Source organism: Alligator sinensis, unplaced genomic scaffold (genome assembly GCF_000455745.1).
Source record: "Alligator sinensis unplaced genomic scaffold, ASM45574v1 scaffold1258_1, whole genome shotgun sequence".
Lineage (NCBI taxonomy): Eukaryota > Metazoa > Chordata > Crocodylia > Alligatoridae > Alligator > Alligator sinensis.
Genome location: NW_005842520.1, coordinates 597,224 through 610,345, shown reverse-complemented (window position 1 = coordinate 610,345; position 13,122 = coordinate 597,224). Strand labels below are relative to the sequence as shown.

Here is a 13,122-nt window from a genome sequence, read left to right as displayed (position 1 = left end):
AGAGCTTGGAAAACGTGTTTCTGAGTTAATTGGCCACAGTGGGCAGTTAATTGAGCCAGTGAGATGCTAATTATTGGGGGAAAAAAGGTCTGATCATGGCTTCAGTAATTGAGAACTTGTGGACTGAATGAGAGGAGGAGGGGATAGCAGCCACTATAAACCCTGGCACCCAGGGCGGGCTGTGGATCAACAGACATGTTTTTTTTTCTTTCCTTTAAGGAGGTTTTTTTTTCCTCTTTTGCCCATCCTTGCATTCTGACAGGCAGCAGCCAGCGCCAGGTCAGGGAGTCATCACCCCTCCCCAATTCAATTAATTCATCAAAGTCATGGCAGGCGAGAACTGAGGTGCACTGACCTAATTGACTGACTGGCGTCTGTCCAGCATAAGGCCAGCAAGTGAATATCAACAGGACGCACAAGTCCGCATCCATACACGGTGATATCACGACACTGCTCTGTGCCAAACAGAGAGGGTGCCTACACCATTTGTGGCACCTGTGCTGCAGATTGGCCACCCTGGTCTACAAGGTTAATGACCTACTGCACTGTGACACAAAATTCAGACTCCTAAAAGGCAGAACTGACCTCTATGTACTGTGAAGATGAATCTCAAATACAGAATATAATAGCCATTACCTCCATACCTGATTGCCCACCATTCCCCATGCTCACAAAAGATATTTAAAACACAAACTCTGCCTCTGTGATTTATGGTCTGTTACTACAATTATTACCACCTTAGTTGTCATCAGTAAAAAAACACTGGAAAATTGGATTTCCCAGGATCCCCTAAACTTTGTGGTGCAATTCGGGCCATTTTGTGAGGTGAGGCACTATCATATTTTCATAAATCAAAGAATGATTTAGGGAAAAATCAAGTATTTTCTGGAATTTCCTTTACCCAGCCCATGTGTGGTGGCCCCAGAAAGGATGGACAAATCATCTGGCTGCTTTGTAATACAGTGAAAATTCTCAAACAACAGATGAACAGGCAAAATTGATGGCATAACTGACTTGTGTCCTCGCATAAGAGTGCATTATGCATCCTAAAGGTAACAAAAAGCTTTGAAGGAATCTGAAGCTCCCCGCTCTTACTCCCCACACCCCTCAGAACACCCCCCTCACCCTAGATACACAAAAGATGGAAACTGAAAAATGTATTTGTTGACATACTCTGGGGCATTTCTCAGACAAGCCATCAGGACATGTTGTGGGGCACTGAATATTTTTCTGTTTTAATAAATGATTAGGGGAAATAAGGGATAATATACTGACACCAATACTGTGTTAAAGACTGAGTCCCTACAGTTATGTTCAGGGAATGAAATGTTTGTCAAAGTCACATATTTTTCTCTTTAAAATGGTAACACTTTGTTAAATATTACAAATAATAAGCCAACCCATGAGAACAGTTTTCTTCTGAAGCCAACATCCTGCAGGCTGTGTTCTCACACAAATCAGGCAGGCTCAGACCAGATCTTACCATCTCATTCTCTATTCGTTATCCTGTCCAACCTCAGCACCATTGAGTGTCCTTCACTACAGGCCTACCTCCCGTTTACTGTTTTTTTCTCATATTAAACTCTCTTGTTAACTTTCCCCCACATTCTTTCATTGCTGCTGGCCTGGCAACACCAACAAAGCTCTTGCAATCTTATGCCTCTAAGTAGCTTCATTTCTGTCCGAGCCTTTACTTTGATTAGTGTGTGCTTTGCTTCTGTTGCTTTGGCTGGTTCACTCAGCACTTGAAGTTGTTTTGTGCAGTTCTTTGGCGCTGCTACAGAATTACAAGATACATTTTTTTCCTTGTGCAGCAGAACCCAGATCATTCCTATCCAGGTGGTTCACAACCCACTTCCTAGCAAATTGCTGAATTAAGGATGAGCTGTTCTGCTCTTTGCTGCAGCTTTTACTTCAAAGGTGCCACTTCATCACTCAAGCTGATCAGAGTCCCACAAAGCTGTTTGCTGAGGCTCTGGATACCCCTGATGAGTTTATAAGCCCCTATCTTTGTAGGGGAATATGGAACCTAACCCTCCAAAGCATCTGTGTTCTGCAGTAACTGGAGATACTATACTATTCTTTAAAAACTATAAAATAAACTAGGTCATAGAATCTCAGCCAGGAGATCATAGCTGCCAGGTAGCTGCTGCATACGTCTGCAGGCTTAGGTGCCTAAAGGGGAGGATAGTCACAGTATGAAGAAGGCTAAGAACTACTAAACAATGGCATGATGCCATCCTGTTTCCTTTGGCAAAAGAGTTAGTAATCAGAGGCTTAGATAAAGGCACTGTGAAAAAAATGAAAGTGTTTGGGATTTTTCACATAGGAAATAAAGGGACAAAGTCTACCTTCCTGGTTCTGCTGTAGTTTAGCTCCTGGTGATTTTGAATGGGAATCACATGGATATAAGAGGGCACAATTTGACCCAATCATTCTACAAATCTTTATGTTGTCTCCAAAGGGCAGAGAGAGAGGGGGCAGTTTTGAAGCCTGATTTAATTCTGTCTTATGAAAGGATTTGAAGCAAGCTTTATGTTAAAAGGTATAAAGCTGCTGACAAGTTCAGGATCATTCCTCTGATCACATTTGTTGGTCTGTCCAGCAGTTTTGCTACGGAACATACCAAAATGAAGATGTTTGTCCTTTAGGACTTGTCGGTTAATTTTTAATTAAAGAAGTTTAATGAAATCCCAGCACAGCACCAGATTCCCCTGTAGCCTTCTGCAATCCCTTATTTTTTCATGATGATAACTTACTCTATAAAAATACAATCATGTGAAAAGCATTGTGTCATAGATTAAAGATATTTTGTGGCTAAGCTTTCACTGCTTAACACAGGAAGGTAATCCCAAAAAGCACCATTTATTTTATTGCTAGATGTTAATGTATTCTTTCCAGAATTAAATCACAGTACATATAAGACATAGTTATAGAAACCTGCATGTTTCTAATTGTCCTGAATATTTAGCCTTTTTCCTGTTTAAATCAATGGTTTTAGACAAGTGTAACTAAAGACAGAACTGAGTGAGTTCTGTGTGCGCTGCAGGAAATATATGCAAATCAATTTTGGAAGATGTTGAAAAAGAAAAGCTCTATTACAACATCCTTTATAGTAACTGCAAAAAACTGACAAGGAGAGGTCCAGATGTATGTATCTGGTAATTAGGTACCGTGTGTAATTACTGTGGAAGCCCCCATCCCCCTTTGATTATAATGAGGACTGGATCAGCTCGAGGCCAATATTTTTAAGGACTTATTTTGGATATTCAAGTTCTGGATGTCCAACCTGAGACTGCTTAAGGTGGCCTGAATTTCAAAGGTCAGTGTTTAGCACATTTTGAAAATCAGGTCCCTCTAAGATATTCCCAGCAAAAAATGAGGTTCAAAAACCATTAGTTGCTTTTGAAAATATTGACCTAAATCTTTAAAATGTAATAATTCCAAGATTTTTAGAAATAAATAAAACTAACACACTAAAAATAAAAAGTAAACCCATTTTATATACCATGATCCTGCATAATGGCAACTTACATAGAACTGGGTCTTAATTTCACCTGGACAACCTGACATGCTCTTCTGAGGTCTATAGCCACTTACACTTTGCTGCAAACTTATTCTGCCTGGGAAAGTACAGAATTCTATGCATGTCCCTGATACAGTCTGAGAGAAACTAAGCAGACTGACTGTTTGACAGAGGAGCATGAGGGCAACAGCTCTCACATATTTTAGCCCAATAACTGGCAGTTAGGGCGGCTGTCCAAGAAGGGGAAGAGACTAATTTAGCCCAACCTCAGCCAAAGAGCTTTTGAACCCATTTTTTCCTAGCAAGGCGCCCTAACTGCAAGGCCATGGGCTTGGCACAGGCATGAGTGCTCTCCCCCCTTTCTGTTGAGCTGGCCCACTTGAGATCCAGGAGGGGAAGAGGTGTATCTTTTTCTCAGACTAAAGTTTCAGACACTTCCATGGATTCTGTACTTTCCCAGGCAGAACAGAATTGCAACAGACCATGAGTGGCTGAGTATACCTTTCTAAGCATGCTCAGAAGTACAAGTCTTGTCACGTAGATAGAAACAGGATCTAAGTTCTGTCTGAGTGGCACAAAATATTACTTACGTATCTCATTTAGATAGGATAAGTAGCATTTGATGCCTAAATGTGTAAATGGATTTTGGCTGAAAACTCCACGTTTTTAAGGAAGTGCCATGTAACATGAGGCCTGTCACACAGGCCGCATCCAGACGAACATGGCCGTGAAGTATGTAGTGCTGTAGACGCATCTGCAGTGCTACATACTGCATGTTCAGCTGTTCTCTGCACTGCAAGGGAGCAGTGCAGAGGGTTTTTTTGACCCCTGGATATCCCGTTTCAAGGTTGTTTGATTTGTACTTTGAAGAAGACAATGTATTTTCTTGCATAAAACACATGCCCAAATAAGATGCACACCTTTGTACTTGAAGGCAAAATGTAGGATTTTTTTTCTCAGAGTTAGGGCCAACTGCATGACAGAGTGTCCAGGGAGTGTGGCATCTCAGGAACTTCCTAGTACCAGCTGCTTCATCTAGATTGTCTCCTGGGTTGCCACACTCTTGGACACTGTGTTCCCAGGAGGACATACTCTAGGTCACACACAGTTAATCCCCAGACTCTTGCAAAAGCAGTAGCAAGACTCTTAGTTATTTACTGTAAATAGTTCTTTATAGAAGTTCCTGTAAATAAAGTGTTGCTTTCGCATCACAGGCCTCATCGTGATACTACCGTCAGCACACTTGCTGCTTCAGGCACCAGTTACAGTGCTCTAAGACAAGTTAACTATACCTCTTCAGCTTGCTGGAGCCAGAGGGAGGGGCAGCCATCTTGGTAGCTATATGGCATGTATCGGCTTGCTTCTTTTCCAGCAAAGAAAACAGCTGGCCTGCTTGAGACATGCACCCCAATTATGGAGGCTGATTTTGTCGTAAAGGATGTATGTTGTATGCAAGAATACATTGTATTTGTTCACAGAAGTTTTTTTGTATCTGAGAGCTCAAGTTTTTTGGCTTGCTTATTTCTCTGTAGTTCATCTGCAGGCTTGAAATAACAATTAAGTGAAATATAAAAGGTGCTGACTTTGCTGGAAACCAGAGGTCAGAGTCTGTTGTACCTATTAAGTATGTAGGTGGACAGAGGCATCAAGCGTGATTCTGTTCTAGCTTGCTTGAGTCCCTGAAAATCCATTAATACAGAAGGTAGGTGAGTCCTCTCCTCTTGGCTGTTTTTTTCTGCCTCCATTTTAAGGGTAAGATGACAGTCTGTTACAAGAGGGGTTGCCTGAACAGGGTGGAACAAAGTTGCACTTTGGAACCTGAGTCCACTTAGACTCTCAGTAGGTCAGCAGTTCTCAATTGGAGGTCTGCGTCCACTGGAGGGCTATAAGCAGATTTCAGGGGGTCCGCCCGGCCCAGCCTGGTGCAGGGAGGAGCCACCTCGCCCCCCTGGGGCTGAGGTGAGTGCTGAGGAGGGGCTGGGGGGGGGGGGGGGTAGGCCCAGCCCACCTTGCCCAGTCCCACAGCCTCCATCTTGCAGGTAGGTGGGTGAGGCTCCATACTGCTGCTGCTTAGGTGAGTGGGGCCCATAGGACTCCCTGCCTCTGAGCTCTGCTTACTGCACCCAGGGCTGGGGAGTCAGGCTGGTTCTCTCCTGCACAGGGAGCAGTGGCATTTCTGGGGGGGTGGGGGGTGGTGTCTCAGGAATAAAAAGGTTGAGAACCCTTGCAGTAGGTGGAATAGGATGTGACCCTAAATTTGTCCATCTAGCTAAAGAACATTACATGTAGGAACATTATAGATAATGGGTACCAAGATCTTCCCCATATTCTTTACTATGGCAAAACGAGAACCAAAAAGAGAGATTTAGCAACACAGCCACATGAACGTGTGATAAAGTGTGGTAGACATACTGGTGATGCCTTTAATTTAGTCAGCATGGATAACAACAGCAGGGAAATTGTGCAAGAAGGGCTTCAGCACTGAATTTCTCTTCTCTTTATTCTCTGCTTCTTACATGTTCTTTAACAGCATCTGATGAAGTGAGCTTCAGCTCAGGAAACTTGTGCTACACACACACACACACACACACACACACACACACTTTGGTTAGTCTCCAAGGTGCAAATCTACCCTGCCATCCAAGTACAAAATAGGCATCCTTAACAGGTTTATACAGCCCTTGTAGAAGCCTGTGCTGTCCCGTTCTCACAGCTCCTGGTATATGAGCTAGATTAGGGGTGGGCAAATTCTGGTCTGCAGGCTGGATTGGGCCTGCAGTAGATTCCATTTCCCAGCAGCTCCTGTGTCTGCAGCTCCTTCTGGCTGCTGCTGCCAGATCCAACCCCACTGCCGGTGCACCCTAGTCTGTCTGCCCTGCCTCCACCACTGGGGTGGGACCTGTGCAGGCAGGGTGCGCGGTTGGGTGGCTGGGATGGGGCCACAGCTAGGAGCAAGATGCGTGGGTGGGGTAAGAGAGACCCCAGAACCCTGGGGCAGTGACAGCATGGGGCTGGGGTCAGGACCCCACGCAGGGGTGCAATCCGCTGCCCACGTTCCTGCAATGAGCACAAGTTCTGCAGGCAGGAGTGTGCAGGGAGCGGGTTGTGGGTTGCAGCCCTGCCCTGGCCTGGGCCTTGGAGCATCCCACGGGAGCACGGGGTGGGGGAGGGAGGTGTCCCCAGTGCGCTCGGTGGTGGACCTGGAAGTGGACTGGAATTAGTTCCTGTCTGGGTCCGCTGCTGAGCACATGGGGGCCCACCCGCACTCCTGTGGGACACTCCATCTGCCCCACCATCTCAGCATTCACGAGCCATGCCTGGTACCTTGAGGTATGTAGAGAAAACATTTAAAGCTGTGTCTATGGCTGAATAGCTGATTCTCTGAATCAGCACTGAATCTTTAGATTCAGATTCGGCCGAATTGAATCAGGACAGTGATCTGAATCAACTAATTGAATCACTGTCCCGTAAATTGGGCCAAATCCGAATCAAATACGGCCCACTTCGCATACCCCTAACCCCTACCTCCTGACTGTAATGGACACATACCATGAACCTGATGGAACAGGAAGTGAAGGTGAGCTCTTCACAATTTTAGCACCAGTTTGACGCTTTGGGAGCTTGTAGATATAAAAAAAACCAAACCAAACCTGTGCTTTACTTTAAATTTGTTGTACTCCCTCATCAAGCCCTGCACATGCTCAGAAAAGGCAGTGTGTTACTTCAACCTGGCTCACCCAATATACATAAAGATCGGGGACTTCAGTGGGGCATTTTTGGCTCTTTTATCTAATAGCTAAGAGCTCCAAAAAGCCCCACTGAAGTGCCTGATCTTTACAGATGCTGCAGAGCCTGGTTGAAGTAATGCACTGCTTCTTCCAGTACAGCATTTTTTTTAACATCTGCAAGGAGCCTTTCACCCTTGTGTCACTGGATGAACCTCCAACACTGTTTCAGTTTCCCCCTTCTATAAATCAAGTCCTATAGAAAGGATGCATTTTTCTGTTCATCCACTGCTTTGTTAGGGTTGCTATATGCACAACATGCCATGTACAAATACACAGATACACATATGTACAATTAAGCCATTTAATTGCACATGCTTTCTACTCCTTCATGTGCACACCTTATATTACCACAATTGTCTCACCAAGGTCCAAGGAACACAGCCTGAATTTGTTGCTTCTCTCTCTTCCCCACCAACACTAGTAATTGTACATGTCTGAGTTGGTAGTTGGTGATGCTGGGTGAGGCTAATTTGGTTAAAGGTTGAGTGCAGATGGGCAGTTATTGGGATGAGGGAAAATGGGCACTCCTGAGGTAAAGTAATAACTGTGATGCATAAGCTATAAGAACTGTATTATGTCAGGCATGTGTTTGTGGGTACAGGAAATGACAGAATGTATTATTATGCTTGCTTTTATGGCTTTGTCAGGTAGGATGTGTACATAGCGACCCTACCTGCTTCACAATAATTTTTTTGTGTGTTAATTTGCTAGAGGTTCTTTACATTGAGTGGGAGGGGAAGAACTGGGTGAGTGGACCTGTGATAGACAGAAAAACAACTGTGAACTAAAATGTTATGTTAGTCACTGCACCTGAAACTTCAAGTGTAAGCAGCAGTACATGAACCCCTTTCTCTGTTGCAGGCTAAAATCTTTTTCTCTCTCGCTTTTTATTGCTGTTTGTTTAAGACTTCCACATCTGCCTAGAAGATAACACAAGCATTAATATCACTCACTCAAAGAACATATTCAGATCCAGAATATGAAGCTGGCACACTCATGTGGATTAAAACACATCTTAATTACTTATGTACCATTCAAAAGATAACAACAAACCAAAGACTGCTAGCCTAAAGAGACAATCACTGCAATTAACCTCAACTTCCCAAAAGAGCAGACACAAGAAAACATTAGCAAACAGGAATTTGGTTGCAAAACTATTACAATTTAATTTCACTAAACAAAAAACATATTGAAATGGCTGCAAAACACTGCAAACAACTGCCCAGATTTTACTGCAAACATCTTAATATCTTCATGGATAAGAAAATATTCCAGAGCAGGACCAACTGCTGCATAAGAACGCTTAACAATGAAGGTCCTGATATCCTGATCATGATCTAATCAGAATTTCTAAGACAGTGTTCAGTGGAAGCACATTCAAGTCCAAAACATTTCAGCTACACTTTTCTGAAGAATTTACTTGGATAGAAAGAGAAATTAATTATTTTCATAACCCCTTGTATATTGTTTTCCCATTCAGAATTTCTAAAATCTTCTAAACAGATGTATGGAAATCTGAAGCATTAAGTTAATTCATTAATATTTTATTAACTCATTATGCTTTGTAATTAACAACATTAACCAAAGTAACAGAAATACAGACACGTGTATCATAAGTGTTTAAATTACAAAGTTAATTTTACCTCAAATAATTGTCATTCTTCGTAAATTTAGAAAAAAGTGTATCCATCCCAATTACCATCTTTTGTTCTAATTATACAGAAGAGGTGAATATTACATTGACATTTTCTCTCCCTGTACCTTTTTCAGAATAAATACATGATAAAATGCTACTAGAAATCTTGTAATCAAGATTACACTTGTATAGTTGTGTCTGGTTGGATTAGATTTCTTATGCATGAATATATTTTGAAATATTCACTTATAGTCATCTCAGCAGCATCCTCGTTAAATGACTGAATAGAATGAAAGAATTTGAATGTGATTTTTGTTGTTGTTTGGAGTTCATACTAACACTTTCTCAGTTATACTGGCTAAGTAATTATTTTGTGGTACACCTTTTCATCTTAAATTTTAGGCTCAATATATTATTTTGTTTGAAAAGGTTCTTCCCACAGTCTTAGCTGAAGCAGGGACAGTTGATCAGTAAGCTTAAAAACATTAGCTGAGAAAAAAAATGTTTTAAACTTGCTGAGATTTTTCTTGTGCATACAGACTTACATAGTTACAGGTAATGTACAAATGAACCTAAGGCAATAACAAATCTAGCTTTAAAACGATGGTTTAAATCAATATTATAGGAGAAATTGTGTCAGGAGCTTTACAAAAACCTCAAAGCAAGAAGAAAAATGTTACATTTAAAGCTCATCTGCCTATGGTACAAGCCACTTTATTACAGGCAGACACAACTAGATACACTTCAAATATATAGTATTTCTTTCATGTGCATAACTACTGCTATAGTGAATTCCATTTACTATACCTCTGTACCTTTTAGAGCAATATTGCATCTATGTAATAAAAATGACAACCACATCTATTACAGTCCTAAATGTAGCAGCTGACAGGAAGGTTAATTTTTACTTCTGCAGAGATATTCTCAAAGAGTTAAGAACTAATGCTCACGAAGTTATTTTATGAAGCCTGTGAAGAAAATTAAATGCTAGGATGTGCCATCTTTCAGATGAGATGGAAGTCTAAGGCTCAGATCACTTCTGCTTCTACAAGTGCTGATCAATCAGGCCCCAATCCAGAAAAGGATCTATGGAAATACTTACTTTTACATTCCAGTGATATCATTCAATCCAGTCTCAGCTGAAAGACAGCACCTCCAGCAACATGGGTACTTGTACTTGTCTACACAATTAATTTGTGTTAAGTCAACTGAAAGAGTGCTGCTTGCTGAATAACTAACAGCTCCTGAGTTTGCCTCATAAGTATGCCCTCCAAGAACTGAAGTCATTGGGACTACTCACATTCTTGTGTGCTTTCCTGGATCAGGGCCACAACATGAAGCACCTTATACAATCCACCCCTTAATAAATTAAACACCTGCCTGTTATTTTTCTCAAGAATAAGACTTTTAACCACCATGTACTATTTTTCACTACTTGCATTCTGCTACAGTATTGAACCCCCTACCTTGGAGGTTCATAGGTATTTTTCTTCCATTTCACCTACTTTAGAAATATTTTGTGGTGTACTTAGTATGAAATGGATACAGGATCCCCCCCTCAGACACGGATGTTTTTAATACAGAGGGATCAATCTGCATATATACTGACCATAAAGTTATTTTGGATCCTCTCACATGTATTCTGTTACATAACTAACTTTGAGATATGCCATTGGTGTTTGGTGGGGCAATGTGTGGGCTGATTTTCAGACTGCTACAATAATTTGTACATGCTAATAATTCCCTGAAGCCATCTACAGATTGAACTTGCATTGGAGAAAGATATTTGTTTCAATACCCCTAAAAGATCATGTCCCCTGGCCTGTGCCCGGCCTATGTTCTATTTGCCTCCTTCCCCTATATGGACTCCTGGATCTATATATAACCGTCTGGATGAATTGCTGCTTTGGGTCCCTTGTGGGTGCACATCTTAGGGTTATGAAAAAGTCCTTTCCAACTGCCATTTTTTTTGAAAAGGTGATTTTTCAGGTCAGTAAGCAGTTTCCTTGTATTCCATAAGTAATAGGCATAGCACATCAGGCAGTGAGTTATGGCTGAGAAAGGGCTGTATCCGATCCCTAGACAGGTACATATTCCCAGAATGGTGGTAGAAGTAGGTTTATCAATGTTTAGTTTTCCAGCATTCTGTTGCTCTCCATTAAGGAGTTATGGTGTGTACCTAGGCAATGCCTACTGCAACAGTAGTATAATATTTTTGGTACCTTTTGGCCAGAAGCTTGTTTTAAGATCTCTCTCAGCTTTGTAGTTGGTCCAATAAAATATATCACCCTCCAAAATCCTTGCCTCTCTCATAATACTTCTAGCAGATCTCTAAAACGATGACTACAGTACTTAACAAATAGCATTATCTGAGGAAAATGAGGCAGCAGAAGGTGTGGTGACTTCTGTAATGTGGCACATCAGAAGCATAACAGGGTAGGTCTGTGCCCTTGGTGGTTGCGCACTGGGCAGAGCTGCAGCTGGACTTTTGGTGGTGATGGGGCCAGCAGCACAGTGGCTGCTATTTTTGGGTCCCCACCCCCAATTTGGTGCTCCAGCTAGTGTTCCAGTCCTACTGCTCCTACTTACACTACTGTTGCACAATATGTCAACATGGAGCCAGATATGGATCCAAAAACAAAATGCTATGTACATTTCGACATAGCAGTAACTTTGTGTGTAATGGCTGTAATTCTGGCTCTGGTAAAATCAATGGCAATGACTGCAATGTGGCTTATGCTTTAAATACAGCTCAGGTTATTGTTGCTAATAGCAGAAGCATCAAGTAATTAAATCATTATACCCATATAGTACTTGATGCAGCCTAATACAATTCTGAATGATTTAAAACTCCATATAAAGAAAATATGCATTCTTATTTTAAGGTATTTCTAGTCACATTATCTTGGTTTGTACGATTGCTCAAGTTTGCTAAACTGTGATTACTGTGTCCTAAAAAGGAAAGAAAAAGTAGCATAGAAAACAGAAAATAATGAATCCTATTACCCAGTTGACAGAATAAATGTAAATTATCACCATGTCCATGTCAAAGCGCCATCCACGGCTATCATCCTCAAAATCCATATAGTCCATCCGGTGAGCAGCATGTGGGAAATGTCTTCTTGCTACAGGATCTGCGTGCCTTTGAAAACCTGCTGCAAGACAGATCATGTCACATTTCAGCCTAATCATCTTTATTAATTTAAAATGAATACAGTCTTTAGGAAAGCATCTGATTTGGAGAAAAAGACATCCTTTAAGGATCTACAAAACAAATGCAAAATGCAATTGGCATGTTTCCTCACTAATGTCCCTCACCCTTTACTGGAGGGGACTTTCTCTGTGGTGAGACTCCATACTCATGTGAAATTTAGCTTTATCTTAAACCTGGCACATCTTTTATTTGGGCCTATCTATTTCGGCAGATTAATGACACAAGCTCATTTTAACCAGGCATATGACTCTCTCTCCTTTGCTTCTGCCTTTGGCTGGATCTAGGCCAGCAAGCAAGAATTGAAAGTCTCCACTATATCTTTAAATTATCAAGTTCCACAAACCTGTTTATCTTATATTATTAAATTCTTCACTGATCTGACAATGTCTGCATATATAAACATTAAAGACACCGATGCATCATACCTGTTCCTTAGTTTCTATTTCTGGTATTAAAAAAGAACAACAAATTATTTCAATAATCTTGAAAGCCAAATCCTGCTTGCCTTAATATTAAGAAAATTCCCACTGATTGACTGTCAGTGTGCATGTGAGATAATATGTACATACACAGGGGCAGATCCATAGGGGGTACAGTGGCACAGCTGCACCTCCCTTTCAGACTGCACCATTCTGCTGCAGCCTCTGGGGACTTTAAAGGTCCCCAAAGAAAAGAATCCCTCCTTCCCCTCTCTGCTAAGAGGCAGGTCCTCTCCCCTCTCCTCCCTCTGTCCTTTACCTGCCATGACTGTTTTCCCCACTGTCCTGGTGGCAGGGCAATCTTCAGAGCTGCTCCTGCCTGCTCCAGCTAGACTGTGCAGGAGCTGGGCTCATACAAGGCAAGCAACAATGGCAGTTGCCTCCTGTGCCTGCCCTTTGGAGGGGGCTGGGCAGTGGGGGGGAACCCACCCCCTCCTGGCTGGAGTGGGTAGGAGCAGCTCTGAAACTTCCCTCTGCCC

The 13,122-nt window shown here is 42.0% G+C and overlaps 1 protein-coding gene across 4 annotated transcripts in view; it reads right to left on the bottom strand.

Annotated features, from left to right (window-relative positions):
* Window positions 1–13,122, bottom strand: part of RNF180 (ring finger protein 180) — a 169,899-nt gene that overhangs the window by 25,223 nt on the left and 131,554 nt on the right. For 2 of the 4 annotated variants that reach the window (XM_006031646.3, XM_025213313.1), the window contains one exon: window positions 8,288–12,105. In XM_006031646.3, the coding sequence (XP_006031708.3) occupies window positions 11,903–12,105 (203 nt within the window). In that variant the 3' untranslated portion in view covers window positions 8,288–11,902. Of the gene's footprint in view, window positions 1–8,287; window positions 12,106–13,122 lie in introns of those variants that run through there. The other 2 variants (XM_025213311.1, XM_014523674.2) reach the window with 2 other exon arrangements.